This window comes from Phasianus colchicus, chromosome 23 (genome assembly GCF_987193195.1).
Source record: "Phasianus colchicus chromosome 23, bPhaCol1.hap1.1, whole genome shotgun sequence".
NCBI classification, from domain to species: Eukaryota; Metazoa; Chordata; class Aves; order Galliformes; family Phasianidae; genus Phasianus; species Phasianus colchicus.
In genome coordinates this window covers 4341716-4362475 of record NC_143458.1, presented here as the reverse complement: position 1 = coordinate 4362475, position 20760 = coordinate 4341716, and the positions used below count along the sequence as shown (strand labels likewise).

At 43.8% G+C, this 20760-nt stretch overlaps 1 protein-coding gene across 31 annotated transcripts in view; it reads left to right on the top strand.

The window, feature by feature from the left end:
- LOC116233000 (uncharacterized) overlaps positions 1-20760 on the top strand; it is a 194376-nt gene that overhangs the window by 129816 nt on the left and 43800 nt on the right. For 13 of the 31 annotated variants that reach the window (XM_090123724.1, XM_090123726.1, XM_090123746.1 and 10 more), the window contains 19 exons: positions 788-917; positions 1292-1424; positions 1895-2047; positions 2454-2580; positions 2772-2983; positions 3703-3865; positions 4256-4338; positions 5109-5269; positions 5477-5630; positions 5997-6169; positions 6268-6346; positions 6563-6892; positions 7223-7332; positions 7808-7917; positions 8276-8390; positions 8941-9078; positions 9841-12482; positions 12950-13032; positions 13326-13401. In XM_090123724.1, the coding sequence (XP_089979850.1) occupies positions 788-917; positions 1292-1424; positions 1895-2047; positions 2454-2580; positions 2772-2983; positions 3703-3865; positions 4256-4338; positions 5109-5269; positions 5477-5630; positions 5997-6169; positions 6268-6346; positions 6563-6892; positions 7223-7332; positions 7808-7917; positions 8276-8390; positions 8941-9078; positions 9841-10026 (2557 nt within the window). In that variant the 3' untranslated portion in view covers positions 10027-12482; positions 12950-13032; positions 13326-13401. The other 18 variants (XM_090123738.1, XM_090123733.1, XM_090123737.1 and 15 more) reach the window with 18 other exon arrangements.

Genomic DNA, 20760 nt, shown 5'->3' with positions numbered 1-20760 from the left:
TAGGGAACGCTTCACAATTAGTTCTGACTGGTTAAGTTACTGATCCCATGAGGTCATTTCAGGGTAGGACTTTTTGGGAGGTGCTTTTGAGAAACTTTCCCTTGCTGGAGCTGTTCTGTGTGGAAATACTGGCCTTCAGTCCTCGTTCATTGGCCTCATTCCTCAACCTGTGTTTTTAAAATTACCTGGAGGTTTTTGGGTGGAGACAGCAGAATGGACACAGTGATAAGGTAGGGCTGGACAAAGCTCATGTTCCCTGAAGGAGACCTTTCCCACATACCTCAGGTTGAGCCCCCTTCATGTTTTAGAGCAGAAATGAATCCTAATCCCACCTTTTTGTGCTGACAGAAGCATTGAAGCTAATGTTTGTCATTCTCTTTTTTCTCTTCTTTATCCTCTTCCTGACGTGGATAGCCCAGAAATCTAGTGGATTAACATTATATTGTCACTTCCAACCAGTTTCTGAAAACAGAACTCTGGGAAGAATGCATAACTCTGCTCTAGTTCTGACACTGACCTCTACTAGAGAGCAACAGAGGCTCTGTAGGAGAGTGGTGTATCACCTTTTGGCCTGTTGTGTGGTCCTTAGGTTAAGGGAGAAGCATTGAAAGGCAGCTATGGTACTGGATGAGCTGGAATGTGAGTTTGGTCCACCCTATTTACCATGAATATAGAGTAGCCCATTCACTGAATGGATTGTAAGTGAGATTGAGGCTAGCTTAACCCTCAGTATGTTGTAGCTGTTTACTTGTGGACTGTAAGTAATCAGAACCTTTTTGCTGTACAGATGTCACTGCAAACAGTACATCTCTGCTGAGGAGCTCTGTGACCAGATGTGTTTGCTGAGAGCCCCACGGATCTCCTTGGGATTTGGCATCAAGAGAGAGCTGCTTCTGAGGGTGGACGAAGGAGTCAGGGTATGTGTGGGTAAGGAGACTGCTCTCTCACCTCCATGCAATCTATATAGATTAAATAGATCTATCTATATAGATTAAATGGAATCTATAAGGGATAGAACCCTTATAGATTGCATTTAGATAAAGGGAGCTTGGGGACTGATGTTACAAAGCTGTGAGCAGAGAGAAAGAACAGAGTCTTACCACATCTCATAACCCAGAGTACTGACCAGGCAGGAGGTGGGCACATTAATGAGAAATGATGGTTCCTGAGTTGTGGCAAAAAGCCTCATAGAGCAGTGTTGCACAGCTGATGGTAAATGTTGATTACAAAGCAGGTTTTGAGTCCAGGGTTGCTTGTACCAGTGATCAGTGTTCCCTTCTGTTTTCAATAGGAAGTGACAAATGTTCTGGGCCCAGATGAACACGTGCAGAAGAGCCAGAGGGTGCATTTGGTTCTGTTTAATCCCAGTGGAGTGCTAGGTTTCATTGTCTCCAGTATGGATGTCCTGGATGCATTTCTCTCAGGTAAGGCTTGAGAACACCTTGAGATGAGCCTAATTCCCAGCCAGGCTAAGCTGTCAGCTTCCTTTCAAGTCATCACAAGAAGTGGGCAGCAGTTTGGCACAAAGGGAATTCAGTGTCAGACAGCCCAAACTTTTTACAAAGTGGAGAGGGATCTCTTTTTTTCTGGGACTAAACCACAGGGACCCTCACTGCTATATATTAGCACTCAGGGAAAAAGGTCAAATTAAATGATTTTGGCCTTCCAAGGAGCTAGAAGAAAACCCCCTTCAGTGGCTAATCTGTCAGTTTGCATGTACTTGCTCTTGATTCCAGTTGTTCCCAATGCGTGGTAATGTCATTTAGAAATAGAACTTGGCCTTGTGAGCTCAAATCACTTACAGATACAAAATAAAAAATTCTGCATTGCCAGGGGTTAGGAGCTTTCACATGCTGCTCCTTCACTTACTATTTTTTTCTGTTGCCTGTGGCAGGAGATTTTTCATCAGATCAGTTGGTGCAGAAAGGTCATCGAGTCCAGAGGGCTTTCTTCAAAGATATCCATGCCTTGCCCCTTGTCCCTAACCCAGTGGTGTGTTTGGAAGCAGGAGACACAATCCTTTTCCAGCTTAGCATCAATTCTCACAGTGAGTGTTGTGTGGGTAAATATATAAAAATATAAAATGCTCTTTGCTGATATGTATATGTGTCCAGACGTGTTTGGAGCAGTGACTGTGCATTTGGTAGTACTGCATGTACGAGCACATTCCTTCACCTCCCAGTCACCCTTGCCTTCAAGGGATTCATGATCTTTAGCCTGGCTCTGCCAGTGACTCATCTGATGTTTTTTGCATTTTGGCTGGATTTCTGTAGACTACAGATAATATAGTTCCTCTGTTAGAAGAGCAGAGTGTTTGCTGGGGAGTAATGCACCCTTCAAATAAATGAGTTGACACTGTTGGGCTCTGTAAAATAAATGCAATTTGAAGCCAGCATCAGCTGTCCTAACTGAAGTGAGTCAGAGTTGCTGACGTTGTGCCAAACTGTTCCCAGATCGTGCATCCAGCCACTACCCTGTTTATCAGAAGCAACATCTTTATAACAGCAACCCTAGCTGGGATTATGGACCCTTCCGAAGGCTGGACCACCTCATCCAGGAGACTCACCTCAACATCTCCTGGTAATATCTGGTGTGACTGATAGTGTGTGTGCTAGGTGTAGAACTTGGGAGCAAGTCTTCCACAGAATCACAAGGTCCTTGGCAATGGATAGCATGGCAGAAGTATGGTGTGTTTAAGTCCATGTGTTCAGCTGTCATCCCTGCTGTAAGCAGGGAAGGACGTCAGTCGGTGCCTTCCTTCTCCCTCCTAGGTTTGCCCATGTTTTCCTGGAGTCTGGGACATATGTATTCAGGGATAGGACCATTCAGGAGCACTTCTTGATTGTGACTGTGAACGAAGCAAATGTGGGCTGTGACCCCAGAGATGTGTCCTTCCAGCCCTCTTCTCTGTTCCAGCTGGCCAGACATGGGATTTTGAAGCAGCAGGAACTGAACTTGGCTCCTGACTGGGCTTCCATTATAGGTACAGCCAAAATACTGTGATATCTTGAACTCCTTAGCCATAGCCTTTGTTGTACCTTCTTGGGTGTGTTTAAACCAGCATTTATTTAGAAATACCATCAAACAGCTGTCTTTGTCATTTTTAATCCATTTCCCCTGTGGAGTTTCCAAAGGTTGCTGCTCTCGAGCCAAGAACCTGCTTGTGTAGGAGCCAAAGGGGGGGAGAGAAGGAGCAGTTACATTTCTACCCACACCCTGCTTGAAGAATTCAAGTAATTGAGAACTTTGTTTCCCGTGGCATGAAAGAAGAAAGTGTATGTTTCCGTGATAAACTAAACAGGAATTAAATGCATCATTTAAAAGTTCACTGAAGGCTAACCACAAGGGCGGTTAAGGTCTTTTCCCAAAGCCCTATCTCTCTGCAAGTGCTCTGCCCATGCCAGTCTCTTGTCCTTCACTCAGAGGACAGCAGAATAGTAGAACTAGTGTTATGATTTGCAAGCATGAGCTTTGGTTCTGTCACCTTCAGATGCATGCACCGAAACTGCTTTGTGTCCTTGCTCACGTGCAGCAGATCAAGGAGGGAAGGAGCAGAAGCCCACGTAATGAAGATGAAAGTTGTTAAATGTCTGATTGCTGTGGGAAGGAGAGCACTGAGTGGAAGTGTAAGGGGAGACTGTGCTTTGATGCACACTGCTTCCTGTGTTTCTCACTTCTTGCTATCTATTTTGGCTTTCCCAGCGGTGCTCTTCATTCTGGGCTTCCTAATTGTGCTGCTGACAACCCTGGCTATTGTGCTGCAGCCCACTGTCCCTGTCCTTAGTCCCCTGAGGAGCTGGAAGCCACGATGGAGGAGCCTGGGTGAGCCACACATCCCACCAGAGTATGTCCTTCTTACAGAAAGGTGAGCTGCCTTAACATGGTGGATAATCAGGAGCTTGGACCTTGGCAGTACAGTCATGTCCTATTGCAGTTACTGTGTGATCTACCCAGTGCTGAACTCCTTGCAAGCACTGCACAGATTCAGTTTCTAACTGTATGGAAAGTTCACAGTGTTTCCCAATAGTACTCCAGCTCTCTTCTAGCATAGTGTATGACAGCTCTGTTGTGTCTTCTGCAAAGGGTACTACTCTAAGAATTACCTGCCCTGCTCTTCTTCTCTATGTTTTAATTTAGAGAAGTGGCACCTTCTGCTTGAACTGGGATAGCAGTCCTGCAGTGTCTGGTCTTAGTGAGGTGAATCTGTATGTCAGACACAGAGATGCTCTTCACCATCTTCTTCTATTGTCTCTAGCCTTCTGTACTATCAGATGCTTGGTCCTCGTGGTTCTGGAGGAGATGCTGCCTTTGGAGAAAAAGGAGCTGTGCATAACAAAGGTGAGGTGTTGTACCAGTTCCAGGCTTCTCCCTTTGGCTTTTGTTGCACTGGTATAATAATTTTGATTTCTGCTTACCCAGAAACACGTGCACACGTGTGGTCACTTTAACTGCTGTGCACTTGTATGCAGGCATCTACATACACATGCACGTATTTCTATTTTAGATTCATGTAATCTCTTCATCTGAGGTCTGTAACCTCCTGTCATGGGGATGGATCAGTGTTTTCTTCCCTAGATGGTAGGAGGGCAAGTGACCAGCCCTGAAAAATCATTTAGAACACCAGTGTGTTCAAATGACTAGCGAAGAAAATTAAGATCTTTAAAACAATCCCCTGGGTTATTCTGTTGCTAATTCTATTCTCTGAACACACGTGACGTGTGGGCCTTTTTAGCCTTCAAGGCATGACCTCATCTTTGGGATTTCTGGATGTTCACAGAGCAGAGCACACCCAGAGCCCGGCAGATGGCACTATCTATTGGTGCTGGGAGCAGCTGGTGGATAAAGTACCACTCCAAGCTGTAAATACAGTGCAGAAGTAGCACCTTGACAGCTTGCTGGGCAAGTTAGAGATTGATAGTAACGCTGTGTCATCCTCCACTTACTAAGGAATGAGACCTTCTCTTACACAGCATGCCTCAACCCATTGTGTTTCTTCACAGCACACAAAAAAAACTGTTGTCTCCTATGGGCAGTCATTGCCCCTAGGGAAATACCTTAGAATAGATCTGTGGCCAGTGGTCAATCATGAGACTTACCTTGTGTTTCAGAAGGATGTTGTGCAGTGAGAGACCTGGAGGATTTCAGCGTTCGCACTCTGTACGATAAGTTGGAAGATCAGAATTTGCACCTGGCATCTCAGCTGGCAAAGCACAGGAGGGATGTGTTGGTGTTTTACAATGGAATCAGCCAGCAGATTCAAGGTCTCATGGTCAGTGTGAAGAAAGAACTGTGGGAAAGGGGGTCTTGAAACAGAAGCTTGCAAGTGGCAGTTCAGTGAATGATAGGTCTTGCTCCCTGCTGTACCCTGTTTTGGTGTAAAATAGTTTATGCTGATGTCTGGTTTGGTGTGAGAGGCAGAAAGTGAAATGGATGGATTTTAAGATTTTAAAGAATAATGCTGCTTTATTATAAATAGGACATGGTGCGAGCACTGGATACTAAAGGCCTAAAAATCCTTGGCAGGCAAAGGATTTGTGAGCATAAATCTGGAAACAGCAGCCGGGCAGCAGTGGGCATGGAACAGTGTGAGGAACACTGCAGCAGCAGCTTCCATGCAGCTGGGCAGGCAGGTAAGAGAAGCACCGTGCAGAGCAAAAGAGAAATGGAGTGTGAGGGAATGTTTAAAAACAGCTCACACTGATGAGATTGTGCCTTCATTCAGTAAGAGCTGACAGCCTGTCTTCACACAAATTCAGTGAGGATACAGGCCTGCCAGCTTAGGAATGGGTGAGCAGAGAGTTACAGCACCCTCCCAAAATTACAGCAAAGCATAATGAATGCAGTGCTATCTGGTTACCTTCCCAGGAGGCGTTCTGGAGCCTTCCTGTGGAATTTCCAGAGAAAGATGTCTGTTTTTAGGTTTGCTCTGGTGATGATAACAGTGTTTTGTGTGTTCCTGTAGCAGTCCATTTGCATTGCTTGTTGGGTTCCATTAGGTGCACTACAGCAAGAGGCAGTGGAGTTGATGAAAGCTCTAGAAATCCTGCTTGGGAGAGCTCAGCCTAAGAACATGAAACGAGAGATGGAGCAGCAGATCCATGGACAGGATATGGTGGCAGTTTTACCCTCACTGCACAGTGAAAGTAAAGCAAAAGTAGTGGAAGGGCAGGTGAGCTGTAGATGTTTGGTGTCAGGCCATCCCTCACCTTTATGCTGTTTTTTCTCCCACCTGCCCATTTCTTTAACTCTTAGGCCTTCCTTATTTAGGATTATAAGCTGCCTGAACAAGAAGAGCTCTTCAGTAGGAAAGGTGATGTCTTCAGCTTCCCTGTGCATGAAGAACGTGGTAAGTGTGCCATGGTACTCCTCAAAGATGATGGTAGAAGACTGTCTCCTTGAAACCTACGGACCCTTACACCTCGTTCTTAAGCAACCACTTGGAGGGAAGAGATTGAGTGTCAGGGAGTAAATTAGAGGTGACAGGCAGCTGTCCTGTGCAAGAGAGCGAGATGGAGCATCCAGCTGCATCACTTACCTCAATAGCTGTCATCTTCCTTTTCAGAGAAACGCTTCAGAGGCAGTTCCTCAGAGGATATGAGGAGTACCCTCATCCCCATGGATCCAGCCACTTTGTCTCCTCACCAGTTTGTGGTGTACCGCTTTGGCTGTGCAGTGTTGCATCAGTTAACCAGAGCCTTCTCATGTCCTGCTTTGCTGCTCATGCTGGCTCAGTCCATTCCTGCCCAAAGTCCAGATCAAGCTCTTCTCCCAGGCTTTGGAGGCTCCTACTATGATGCCATTAACAAGAACCTGTATGTGCTTGCAGCAAGGCTGGAGGATGCTGGGGAGTTTATTGCTGTCCTGCTGAACACTGTGGCATGGATTGCAGCAGGTAGGGGTGTGGTGAGGAGTGTGTATCCTATGGGAGCAGCACTGTTTGGTCTTCACTGCTTTGCATGTGAGAAATGAGATCTTGTATTGAGATACCCAGTTGAATATCTACTTTTCTTTTTTCCAGGGTCCTGTTCCCAAAAGCAAGCAGGATTTTATGAATCCTGTGAGCGCTGGATTTCCTCTTTGTAGCAGGAAACTTGTGCCTTGGATGAGGGTTATACTAGAATCTGTTATTCTGCAAGCACAGGGAGAGCTGCTCCTTCAGTGTTCTCACTTAAAACAGTTTTGCTGTCAACAAATGCGATTTATTCCTTTTGCTTTGCTTTAGGTTGTCCCTCAGCTGGTACTGCTCATTCCTGCTTTATGATGGAGCTCAACAGAGCTGTTGTGGTTCTTGCCAATGCCTTTTTCCAGGTTTCATGGGGGATAGCAGACAAGGTAAATAGGGTGATTTCCTCTAATGGCAGTGACTACTCCATAAGGTGTTATTGGGCAGAAATAGATTCTCCAGTTTATAAGGTGGATTTCTACTACGTTTTTTTTCCTACTTCTACATCACTAGTGCAATTAGAGATGGTAAGATTAAATAATATGAAGCAGAAATGGGGAAACTCTTCAGGTGTACAGAGTTGGAGTAATGCCTCCTTGAGAAGGGATTCATCTGCACTGCTCGTGCACTGGCATCTTATGCAGTAAAGGATTTAAGTTCTACAGCTAAGTCTTGGCTTGCTAGGATAGTTGATAACCAGAAACTGTTCACTGGAAAGGAAGCATCTTTTCTCAGTTTAATTTGTTAATTTGCCTGCAAAACTTAGCAGATGATGGCTGGGGAGAATCATCTCTGGGACTGTGATGCTCTCTGTGCATTGTTTGAATGCGTTGGGTTTTGTGTGTTTTATGGCTCCAACTTCAGGACCCCTCAGGCTCATCTGATCGCTTCGACGTTCAGGAAGTGCTCAAAGAAATTCTGAGCATCAGAGTAGCACCACATCCCCGTGTCAAGGGAAAAGCCCTGGGTGGAAGGTACAGTGGGTCAACACATTACTGCTAGTGAAATAAAAACATCCACTTTATGTACAATGATCTACTTTGGACAGTGGATGTGTTACTGTTCTGTTTTGGGTGACAACACGTTGTATCTGTCAAAGTTTGCAAGGATGCAGGCTGCAGCAGCCCCCTCTTCATCAGACCTTGGTAAAAAGTCTTTCACAGACTCAGAATTACTTGGAGATATAGGATGAGACAGTTCACAATGCCATCCTGTACATTTTTCTTTTCAGAAAAGAAAGTGATGAAATATGGGGTTACTTCGTGTGAAATCCTTCCTTCCTTCCTTCCAGAAATTTCTTCCTGAAATTCCTCTTGTTTCTCTTCCCATTAGGGAGTCTAGACTGCAAAAGTACCAGCGTCTTCATCTGCAAGAGGGGATCTTAGACAGGATGGGAAATTCACAGAGAAGTGACTATGACAGGAATTCAGACCCCTCTTCTGTTAAGGTCAGTCATCTGTATTTGCTGTTTCTTTTCTGACAATTCTCCATCAACAGCTTTAGAAGTATCCCAGATGTTTTGAGTGCACAGGGGAAAAAAAAAAAACAAACAATCTATTGTTCCTATATTTAGGAAGTTAATAATGTCTGTTGTCTTTCAATTCTTGCCCTATACAAGTGGTGATAGTCAAAGATCCCAAATTATGTGCATCTCTAAATATCTCCAGAGAGTCCTAATTCAGAAAGTATGAAGTTCTTATGCTCTCGAGATGAACACCTGAATTTCAGACTAATTTTTGACAGTCTTATTCGATGTAAATCTGACAGACACATTGCATTGATTGGTGCATGTTTGGAAAGGAGCATCACCTCTGCATCTCCTTCTGTTAAAGTGCTGCTGAGGATTTGCATTCAGTGAGACATCTCCATGACTTGCTGTTATGACATGACCTCTCCTCTGAGTTGGCATGCCTATCTGCCTACCCCTAAGAGTGACCCCTGCTAAGGGATGCTGCTGTTGTAGAATGTTTGCTGTTTTCCTATTTTGTGTTCTCTAGCTGAAGGTTACACAACTGGAGGAGAGGCTGGATGAACTAAACAAAGCATTTGTTGAATTGACAGTACAGGCCATGGGTCTGCAAGAAGATGGAGATCTGTTGGAGAAAGAGCTGAGAACACAGGAGGAGTCACTTGTGGTATGAGTTGTCTTCTACTGGGTGATCTTCCACCAGCCACAGAGCAGTGGCCACAGCACCTCACCTTCATGTAGGTGTGTGCCTGTGTGATTCAGCTTAGTGATATTGTAGAGGTGAAAAAGGTACACAAGAGAGTTGTTTGTGTTGTCAGTTACATGCACACCCAAAGCCCCATGAGTTCCAATATCTTCAGTTGGAGGAGACAGATTTTTTCCCTTCAGCATAAACGGTAACAAGAAGGAACAAACAGCTTGAATTAAATGATGTGCTTCATAGGCAGAACCTGGGAGCCAGGACTCCCCTGGCCTCATCTCCACGTGTGATACTGGAATAATTATGGTAAATTTAAAATTTTTTGTTCTTTAGTCTCTCCATTTATTTTTAAAAAGCCACTGTGTGGGCTACAGTAATAAGCAAAATCATTGAGACATATGAAGAATCCTAGAATCACCAAGGTTGGAAAAGACCTACAAGATCATGCAGTCCAACTGTCCACAGCAATGTGGTGGAAAACAAAGGATTTGATTTAATTAGAGGTGGGTTGCATTATTTTGAAGCTGATACAGTGGGCTTTGCAAAGGCCTAAGGGTGCTGTCAGCATGCACAGTGCAGCTCATCCCATGCTTTTGTATAGGCAGTGCATGGTGCAGGCAGCACTTGATCCTGTCCCAGATTTTTGCCCCCTGGATTTGGTGGCGTAGATATTGCTTGATGCTGTCCAATGAATTTACACTCTGCTTTTGTTTTGATTTTCTGTAATAGACTGCAAGCAACAAAGAAACGTGGGGAGCTCAGCAGTATTCTGAAATGTTAGATTCTTGGGTCACAAAGAGGGATGAAGCCTTGCTGCTGGAAATAGAGAGGAACTGGATTGTTCAGAAGATTGAAGAGATGGAAACACAGCTGTTGCATCTTAGAAGTAAAGCAGCCAGCAGTTCACCTCCTTGAGGAACCTAAAAGGCAATGGTTACAGCATGGATGTGTATGTAATTAGAGATGCACATGATCAATTATATTGTGGATAATTCATATTTGTTGTGGTTCTTTTTTAGTTGATTGAAGTATATTCATGCTCAGCTATCAGTAATGTGTAGGCATGAGAGATAAGCTGAGGTTCTTAATATCCTTCACTAATTTTAGAGTTTCTGTTGGTAAGTCAGGAAAGCAGAAATGATGTGAGGCCATTAATGGCCCCCACTTAACAATGTGTTCTGCATAGCCTCTTCCACATCTGACATCAAGGGTGTTTTTGAGGATCTTTTAGATACAGTTTAGAGCCTTACTTCTAAGCCTTGCCCAACAACTCCACACTGCTGTGCATGTTTTCAGTGTAATCTTATTGATCTCAATAAGGTGTGATTTGGGAGCAAAGAGTACACTTAAATTATTCCCTATAATGATGACTGCAGCAATTTGTGTAGCTTCTGGTGTAGCTTCCTGCTCCATCTCTTTCTGCACAGCATTCCTTATTTCCAGGTGAAATAGAATAACATAAAATTGCTTGACTGTGAGCCAGTACGAAGCCTGGGCAAAACCACACAGGTAGGCTTCAGCCAGCTGTTTCCAACAACAAAGCCAGTTCTCTTTTCATTCTGCAGTATTTACTGAATTGCTGATGTGTGAAAAAAATTGTGTACCTGCTCCTTCCTGGTTCCTAAACACAAATTTGTCCTTACTCATTCTCCCTTAGCAGAGTGTATTAATTAGAGGATGAGACTTCAGTGCCAAGGAGCCCAGACAGAAGCCCTCAACTCTGGTCCCACTTACTGGGGTCTCTGGTGGATCCAGAGGAACTTCATGTTCTTTTGCCCTCATCTGATTGTGCTGATTACATGTTTTCTGAGCTTGCTCCCAGATGCAGAAGGTTTGTTTTGGTTCCTTTGCAACCTCACCTTGGGAAAATTCAATTATTTGCTGGCACTTTGAAGGGCCTTTAAGGAAATGAGAGGGTTTATGGAAGCCAAATATACCTATTGGCAAGCACTATGAAACAGTGGGATTTTCTTTCCTAGATTACAGCAGTGAAAAGGCTGCCATTGCTCTCCTTATTGCTTTCGTCTTTTAGGTTATCAGCAGATACTTTTACAGCAGTACTACCTGCAGGTAAGCATCTTCAGACACTGCTGTCTCTGTAACATCCACAGGAAAACATTTAGGTGGTAAAGTTACCTCTGTGTGCTCTGTGTGTTGTATTTTTAAGGCAGACTGGGAGGCGTTAGCAAATAAAATGTGTCAGTTTTTCATTGCGACAGTTTTCTAGTGGAAATAACTTTCTGCTTTGGATTGAAGCAAATAAACGTGTATAGAATTCTGCTGGAAGTTTTCTCTTTTCCCCATTGTGGCTTTCTTAACAAGTACACTCCAGCTATAAGTAAACTGCTTTGGGCTTCAGGATGTGTTGTTTTTTTCCCCTACAAAAAATGAAAGAATGTTAATGAAAAGTCCAGAGCTTCACACAATGTTACCTTTTGTGTTCTGTTGGTAGTTACTAGAGGAAAAGGTGGAACAAATGAAGTTGAACAGAGCTGAGTGCAACATGCTGCACTTGGGTCAAGTTAACCCCAGGTAGGATTACAGACTGGGAGAACTCCTTGAGAGCAGCCCTGCAGAAAAGGAGCTTTGGGTCCTGATGGATAAAGGTGGGACGTGGGGCAGCAGTGTGTGCTTGCAGCCCATAGGGATGCTCTGGCACCCACAGAAGGGTGACAGAGGGTTGTCCCTGTCTGCAGTGCTGTGTCCAGGTCTGGGGCCCTTGTACAGGAGGGATGTGGAGCTGCTGGAGGAGGTCCAGGGGAGGCCCTCAAAGATCATCAAAGTCTGGAGCAGCTCAAGGAGCTCCAGAAAGGCTGAGGTAGTTGAGCTTGTTCAGCTTGGAGAAGAGAAGGCTCCATGTAGACCTCATTGCAGTCTTCCACTAGGTGAAGGGAGCTTTAAGCAGGAGAGGGACCAACTTTTTTTTTACACTCTGACAGTGATAGGAAGAGGCAGAATGGCTCTGAAGTAAAAGAGGGGAGATTTAGGTTAGGTGTTAGGAAGAAATCCTTTCCTCAGAGGGCGGTGAGGCATTGCTGCCCAGAGAGCTGTGGGTGCCCCATCCCTGGAGGCACTCAAAGGTGGGATGGGGCCCTGAGCTGATTGGGGCAACCAGCCCTACCTGGGCATTGAAACTGGTCCCCTCCAACCCAAGCCATTCTGTGATTCAATGAAATAAGAAGAGGAGTGATGCAAGCATGTGTTTCATCCTTTCTTTGAAGTATTTACTGCTGATAGCTCTTTTTCCAGCCCTCCCTGAAGTCTGGAAGTCAAGCACTTTCTGGAGTAGCTGTGAAGTTCCCCCCAGGTTTGGAAGGCTGCTGTTTCCCTGAGACTGACTGAGTCCAGCATCATTTACCTTGAAAGAAAAGGTACAGTGAGATTCCTAAAAAGATCTCTTCAATTTATGGCTTTGTGTGGCTGTAAGTTCTGAAATAAGGCCTTCTCAATCTGGGTGGTATTTACATTTTTTCCAGTGTGAAGCTGTTAGCTAGTCTCCCAGTTAACAAAGCCAGACAATATTAATGGTGGTGCTTGTTGCAGTTACTGAAGCCCTGCTTGGCTGTGTTCATGTAGTCAACAGTTGCTTCTCACTCATATAGAGCCAGAAACCTTGAAATACTGATGAAATAAAAGGTCCAACGAAAACATCTAATGAAAACGTCCATTGAGGATTTCATGAGGCACCTGAAATTCCAGTTGCTTTTGGAAGTGGTCAAATTGAAGCTAGGATTTCCTCCGTACAGAAAAGAAATTTCCTAGCTATCTCAGTTCCAACCTCCAAAAAAACATTCTTTCAAAAGTTGCTGAGTTTCTGCCATGCTTTTATCTCTTCTAGGACCTGAAGGTCCCCATGTGGCTGTGCTCATGCCACTGCTGCAGGATCATTGTCACTCCAAAGTTCCTGGGCTGATAGGTGAGGTGAGTGTTCCTATAACCTCATTCCCAAACCTGAGAGGAGAGAGCATTGTGCTGGTTTTTGTTCTTCCAGAAGGAATAAAATCCTGAAAAGAAATATTTAATTTATAGTCAATAGGAAGTCCTTTCTTTCTATAAAACTAAAAAAAAAGAAAAAAGAAAAAAAAATGAAAATCCTTGTAAATACTTTTTCATTTTGAAGTTCTGGAGTTACAGCTTAGAAGGTCTGTACCCTGGAAGTACCAGAATGCCACTTGATCTTCTCTTATCAGTTTCTTTTTCTCTACTGTCTGCAGCTAAATTGGGAATGTGGGAAGATGGAGAAATACAACAAACAAGCAACATTGCTTTTGGAGATTCCATCCACAGCAGGTGAGCCTCTGGCCTGAATAAGGTCTAATACTGAACTTTGGCTGTGCCTCCACTTCTGTCCACGAGCATGTTGTGTTTCTACTGCATGTAAAAGGAGTCATTCACTTCAGGCCAAGAGGAATAGAAGTGGGGGTTCCCCTTCCAAACAAACTGGGTAGCTCTGTTGTAGAGTCAAATGGAAGCTGTTGCTTGGCGCTGAGGTTTTGGAGGGTATCTGTATATCTGTTGGCCTATTTCTTGATGAAGTATTTAATTTGTTGGGATGTTCCCAGTAGCCTGACATAGTAAATGCCTCATTTTTATGAGAAAAGAGTGGTCTTGCTAAGCTGGCTCATCATTGAGTCCATTGGAAGCCAGATACATGCTTAATAGCTTTGCCCAATGAAGCCCTGATCCTTGCAGACACAGCTGTATGCTGACTTGCAGAGAGTGGCAGAAGGACAAACTGCAGCCCTGCTGCTTTCAGGACCAGTCTTGTAATGGATTCATCTTTAACTTAGCTGTTCTCTAAAGCTGTTGAAGTTAACGTGTCCTTAGTGCCCTCAATTCAACTTTTACCTGACCTCCCTGGTAAATAACTTTATCACTTGTCAGTGGGTCATAGCTGCATGGGATGGACCTTGTCCCATCTGCAAGGTTCTAGTAATCCTGCTGATGATCTGTGCTGAGTACTTGTTTATACACTGCAAAATTAGAAACATATTAAAACTGCATATAATATTTGAGATAAACTTGCAAAAGTAAGAGATGAACCTTTCTTCTTCAAGGTCCCTCTTTAAAAAAAGGGCTGTAAAACCTAATCAGTGAGAGCATAACTTCCCTCTTTAAAACACCCAGTGATACGCTGATCTCAGAATAAGTTCACAAACAATTTCAGAATTGCAACGCTTGCTTTTGTGTTAATTATTTTGTGGCTGAAAATACTTCAGATGAAATGATCTCCAAAATGTATTTTTCTAATGGTGGCCTCCACAGAAAAGAAGAGATGTTGGGATGTACCAGTAAGATTCCTTACATGTTGATGACTGTATGCTGAAAATCACTAGCATTTGTGTGAGCTCTGTATGATGGTCTTGGTTATATTTAATAGTTGGTGTCCTGGAATCCATATCTGCCACAAGGAAGTGATGCTCACCCAGCAATTCAAACACCTGTTCCTGGCTTTGGAAGAAAAAGCAACAACTTTTTTCCTTTAAAATCAAAGAGGAAATCTGTGTTCATCTGCTTTCAACCCCCCATGTGTTCTTTGTTCTGACTTATGTTAATGAAAACTTCAGGCCTAGTGGGTAACATTTCTTTTCTATAAGATGTGCAGAAGTTCCAAGGTGTGCTATGATGATACAGGAAGGATCACTGCAGGTCACGTTGCTGATTTGCTGCATTGTTGATGGCAGTTACCAAAGGTATGAAGTGATGGAGCTGCAAAAGCATATTCTGCTGGTACTAGGAAGGTACAAAATCAGTACCTACTGTGGATTTGTGGACTAAAGTTTGTTGGAAAACAGCATTTCTGCATGGTAGCACCAGAAATAGCAGTTACTGTGGGATGAAGTTTCCCTGTTTTCTCTTGAATGTACAGAATTCATTCTTAAGAAAACTCTGGAGAAATGGAAATCAGATCAAGGTATCTCCTTCCAGAGGAAGAGCTCCTTCTTGAGGAAGGAGAAGCTTGGTTTCCCTTTCTGTCTGCTCCTTACTGGCAGTATTAGAGGAGAAACCATAAAAAAAAATACACTCCTATCTACCAAAAGCAACAGGCATCAATTCCCTATCTTCCTCCTCACCCATCTGTCAGTCAGTGAAGTTGTGAGAAATCAAAGCCTCAAAATAGCAGAGAAGATATGCTGTTCTCTATGAGAAATCTGCTGCAGCCCATCAATCCTGCACCTGTGAGCAACAGAATCACAGAATGGCCAGGGTTGGAAGGGACCTCAAGGATCATGAAACTCCAACCCCTCTGCCAGATGCAGGGCCACCAACCTCCTCATTTAGACCAGGCTGCCCAGGGCCCAGCAACAAAGCAAACAACTTCATATTTCCTAGTTCTAAAGCTGTACCAGGTGTACACCTGTAGTGTTCTTGGAAAAATACCACAAGATTAGGAGAAAAGGTGCTAATAGGTCTGTTTCTTGGAGAAAATGTGCCAAACCAAACACAGATAAAATAAAGAAGGTGGCATTTTGAAAGCTGTTGGTTTCCAGGTGCCCAGCTCTTACGAAGTTGCACTGAAGGACCATTGCATGTAGGGCTGATAGGTTGCCTGTTGTGAGTGGTGCCAGGAGAGATGCCAGCTGATCCCTGGGTTATGCTGAAAAAAACCTGAGTCTATGTGCTGTCCAAACCAGAGGCCTCTCGTAATGCTGGATATTGAGGTCATGCACTTTTCAGTGGGTTTAAAAAAAAGCAGCATTTTCCAGAGCAGTTTGTCTGAAGCACCCAACTCATTGGGATCCACAGGCTGAGCTTTACTGCAATGTCAGAAGGTGAGAATTAGCAGAGTCCTGAGTGCAGATCCTGGGCTGAAGAGCTTTGTAAAAAAGTGCCAGATAATGAACATGCTTACAAATAATGCCAGGGGAGAGAGCAGGAGAAAGAGTGGGCATTTGTGGTTGGAATTTCTATTAGGACACTTCTTCAGAAGTTGGAAATGGGAGCAGTAAGAAGACGGGGTCCTTTCTTAATGCTCCTGTGCAGTTGGATTTATTCCACCTGCTGGAATGTCAGTGTGTTTATTTGCTGTAAATGAGGTCAGGACCTGCTTTGTTTCTTTGCAGAGAAGCAAGCTAATTTTTTCTGCAGAAGCAGCGTGCTACACTGAGCAGTCTGAACTCTTTCCTGGATAAATAAATCTTAGATGTCAATACAATTTAATCCATATTAAGTCCCTCAGCAAATGTCCCCAATCAATGATTTACTACCCTAAACAGTGTGTTTTTTTTTTGGCAGTGCATTTGCCTGTGTTTTGTAGGTCAGCAGTAACTAAGAATGAGGAAGACTTTTGTGGTGTTATAAATCCTTTGCTTACCTTGGCTTCTCCACCCTCTGTTAGCAAACTGCAGTTTCAAAACCCCTAGGCAAGCTCAGAGAGGAAGTATTCATGCAGCAGAATTACTCCAGTTGGGTTATATTCTTTCATGACTTTTTCTTCTGGCCACATTCACCTTCTGGACTGGGAGGGACCAGTCTTCAGACTTGGCTGTGCAGATCCTGGACTCAAGGAGAAATTCACCTTGTGGGAAAAGCTAATCTCAGCAGTGAGCAAGCTGGATCCAGCTGCAATCTGAACAGGAGGCTGTGCAGCCAAGCGGCTCCTTACCCTTCCAGTTGCTATTCATACTTCATTGGGTGGTGCTAATGTGGGGGGGCAGTTCTCCTACACCCCGGTTGACCTGCCCTGGTGTGCACCCTGTAAAGAAAGTTGAGTTAAAGTTGGCCAGCCCGGGAACTGGGAGGAGATTTGTCCTGGGAACATTCTGTCTGTTCAGGATATAATGAACTTTCCTCCAAAATAGCTCGTATTTGGCTATTCCTGACAAAATTGTAGAACAACTCAAGTCTAATCTAGCACAGTTGACTCAAGCCCGCTGAGAACTATAATCAAAATTCAGTTCATCCACAATAAAGAGAAGAGATTAGTTCTGGCCAGAACCAGTGTTGCTCCCAACACGGCAAAGTAGGGCAGAAAGTCAGAATGGGGGAAGCCCTATACGTTTCCCAGAATGCCTGACCTGGATGCCTGAAATGCAAATGCAAAACACAGCATTGTGTTTCTGACCTGAAGACTTCCGTATTTTGATAGGGAAGGTGCCACAAATAGCTTCTTCCTCCAGTTCTGCTGGTAACTGAGATTTGGGTTAAATCTGTTCATGTTTGTGCTTCGGGAGCATGAGGTTGTGTAAACTAACATCACAAGTAGGTCTGTGCTGTCCTTCTCTGCATTGTTTTTGAATGACAGCATTATAGCAGGCTTCTTTTCTAAGTCTTGAAGGAATTCGGGCTCTGATTCTAGAAAGAACTTGGGCCTCCTTAGGCAAAAGGCCAAGTGCAGAGCATTGTCATGTGTTAGCAGTCTCCACGTTGGCACATCCATTGAGTAGTTCTTTGTGTGACAGTGTGCTAAGGAATTTAGCACAAGCTTTTGTTGTCTCCAAGTCATTTCCTGCAAAATGAGTCCGAAGCCTACAGCAGAATGGTGACGTTCTCCAATGGAACGTGTTCTGATCTCTAGTTAATTCATTTCAGAGAGGAACTCGGTGAAAATCTGAGATGGAGGACATTGTGATAACTCAAATGTGTCCCTTTTTGTGAGTCTTACCACCCAACCTGTGCCTTTGCTTTGTTGAAGTGTGCTAACAAGAAATGTGTCAGAGTTGGTTACATCTTCCATCTCATGGCTTGGTGTGGCACAGGAGCTCTCAGCTCAGGCATGATAATAGGTCTCACCACCTGGTTCTGGTTTTGTTCAAGTCCAACTGGTGTTATTTTCAAGGGTTTTATTATGATCATTGTGATCTGTTGCTGTGCACTTCTTGGGCTGGTTTGCCATTTCTTTGGCTGTTGCTCTTCCACTGGTCTCCGTACATCACTTGTCTTTCTAAAGCAGTATTCAGAAGTCAAATTCTCCTCTCTTCTTTCTTTTTTTGTTAAAAATGCAGAAAGCTGCAGAGAATTGGCACCCTGGGCATCTTTAAAAATAGCTGTATATTTTTTTTTCTACCTCTTTCTGTCACATAACTTCAGTGCATCTTTGTGTCTGCTTCCTCCTCCCAGCCCTCCCTGCAGGCAAGTAGCAGAACCGAGCTCAAAAGAAATGATTGCAAGGCACTGCTGTGAGTGGTATCTGAACTTTAACCCTCCTCCTTCCCAGAAGAAATAAAGGTAGCTTCTTTAGGCTATGGGGCTTTTTGATTTGGGGGAATTCCCTGTGCTTTGTCATATGGATCTCATCCACTCTCTTACCCAGTAGGCCGTTTCAGATTTATTTGTGCAGAACTTCTGATGCACTGCTGATCCCATGTGCACAGCCCATCCATTCTGCACGCTTTTCCATCTCTCCTCCTGTCCCTCTTTCTTCCAAAGCCTTACTTTTAGGATTCATGAATCAGGACTGTTCCTGCTTAATGCAAGCTCTTTATTTGCAGACCTCAGTTCACATCACTTTCCATATCTTGCTGTTTCTCTTTTTCCTTCTGTATTTTTTCTACTTCAGTTCTGGTTTTCAGCTTTTAATTGGAATTACCTTATGAAGTGTCTGTCAGCTGTAGCAGTTCTTCTGTACTATTCTGTACTACATATACATTGAATCTCCTAGTAGCCTGCTCCAACAAGCTATTTGAAGGCAAACAAACAGGTTTTGTGCTGGTGCAAGTTTTCAAAATTGTGCTGTGCAACTTCGTTGCCACTGAACTGCAGATCTGTGGCAAATTTGTAATGTTTTTTGGGTATTTGTCTCCTTGAGTTACCAAAATAGCGTGCACTGATGCTTTGTGTGAGGCAGAGCAGGGATTCCAGAGGAACACAGTCCTGGAAGTGTATTAATGCTACCTGTGGAAGAAAATTGCAGTAGTTTCTGAGTATGTAATGCAAACTGAGGTGCAGGTCTGAACAAGGCCAGCAGCAGAGATTATTGCAGCATAGGGAGCAATATGTGCAGGCATCAGCTGCCCCATTGAAAAGCCCCATGCAGGACAGTAAAGCAGTTCTGCAAGCCTTCAGACCTGGCAAACTGACAGTATAGGAATTTGTGCCTAAGAGGATAGGCTCTTAGGTGCAGAACAATGTGGTTTTTCTTGTAGCTTCTCAGTTGCATAGCCTAAAAAGCTGTCTGTTTTCCAGTTTTACAAGAGTAGTGGCTGGAGAAGTATGGAGACTATGCAGGGCTGGAATGGTGGGACAAAACAGAAGTGCTGTACGGCTGAAAAATTCATAGGCTGGAAAAATAAATAGTGCAATTATTTGCAATGTTTTTATTGCGTGATGATTTTTCAGGTTAGGGCCCATCCTGACCCCTGACAGTAGGGGACTGATAAAGTACTGTTTGTTTTCTGTATTGAGATTGGAACGAGGTTGGGCTGAATCTTATGAATCTGATAGTGGAGTTCCACTGCAGTGTACAAAAAAGGCAAGAAAAAGACACTTTCCTGAGCTGAAATTTGGAGGAGCCTTAGCTAGAGTTATGCTTTTTGAGAAGCTTCAGGACCGTGCTGTTTGTATAGTATCATTTTTTTCTTCCTTCTTAAAGAATCTATTTAATCAGAACTGAGCTTTGGCAGCATGGCAGCACATGAGTTAGCTGCCTTGCAGGTGAGAGATTTCACAGCACTCCAGCCAACCTCATTCAGCAGAGATCTGCTGATTTTGCTGTTTCTCATCCCTTCTGCCTCTTCTACACCCTCTTCTATGTGTTTCTTGTCATGAGGAACATCTGTAGTGTTCATCTTATAAGCCACTGACAACAGAACAAAGCTTCTACTTCATGCTTGTCAAGCCTGCCAGTGCACCAACTCTAGTTTTGTGCTTGCAAAGGGCTTTAAATTAGGCAGGATGGACTTTAATTATTTCACCTGCCATATGCTTCACTGAGGTAGGGCGTGCTTCCAGCCTTGCTTGCTAAAAATGAGGCTTTTCTTTCAGTTGTTTCTCAGCTGAGTGCCTTCCACATGCCCTCTGGCTACCTAGGATGCTAACGAACACTGAACTTTACCATGTTAATTGTACCTGTCTAATGAATGCTATATTTTCAGAGTTAACAGCGATGGCTTTGGACCAAATTGACCAACTAAAAACGGCAGCAATTAGTGGGTTTTTTTTTCCAAAGTGACTTTCTAATGTCCTGAGGACTTTGACCCTTATGGTAACATAAGTCTTAAGTTTTCTGAGAGGTGAGGGCTGAGCTTGCAAAGGAGGCAATAATGTAGAGTTAGGAAGTAGACCTGATCTTTAGGTTTACCTCATTGGCAAAGACATGACCTGTGCTTTTTGAAGTCAAATAATGTAACTGTCCCTGTGGGGTCCTGACTCATATTTCTGATGTGTAAAAACCCCTCTCTGTAGCAGAACTCGTGCATGTTTAGACCAGGTTTCTTTTTTTTCCTAGGCAATAAGCTTTCAGGGATTGATCTACTGGACAGAACCATATGGAATCACTGCATGAGCATCACTGATGGAGTTCAGCATCAGTGGATTTGCTTTACTTGGGGATCACCTGGCAGCTGCTTTTGTGTTAAAGCAAAGTTCTTAAGGTTTTAGGATATAATCCTTATCTGAAACAGGAACTGTGGTCTTCAAGTTGAGTCTGCTTTCAGGCATTAAAAAATAATCTCTTATCGCAAAAACGCAGAGGCTGTGCATTCAAAACTG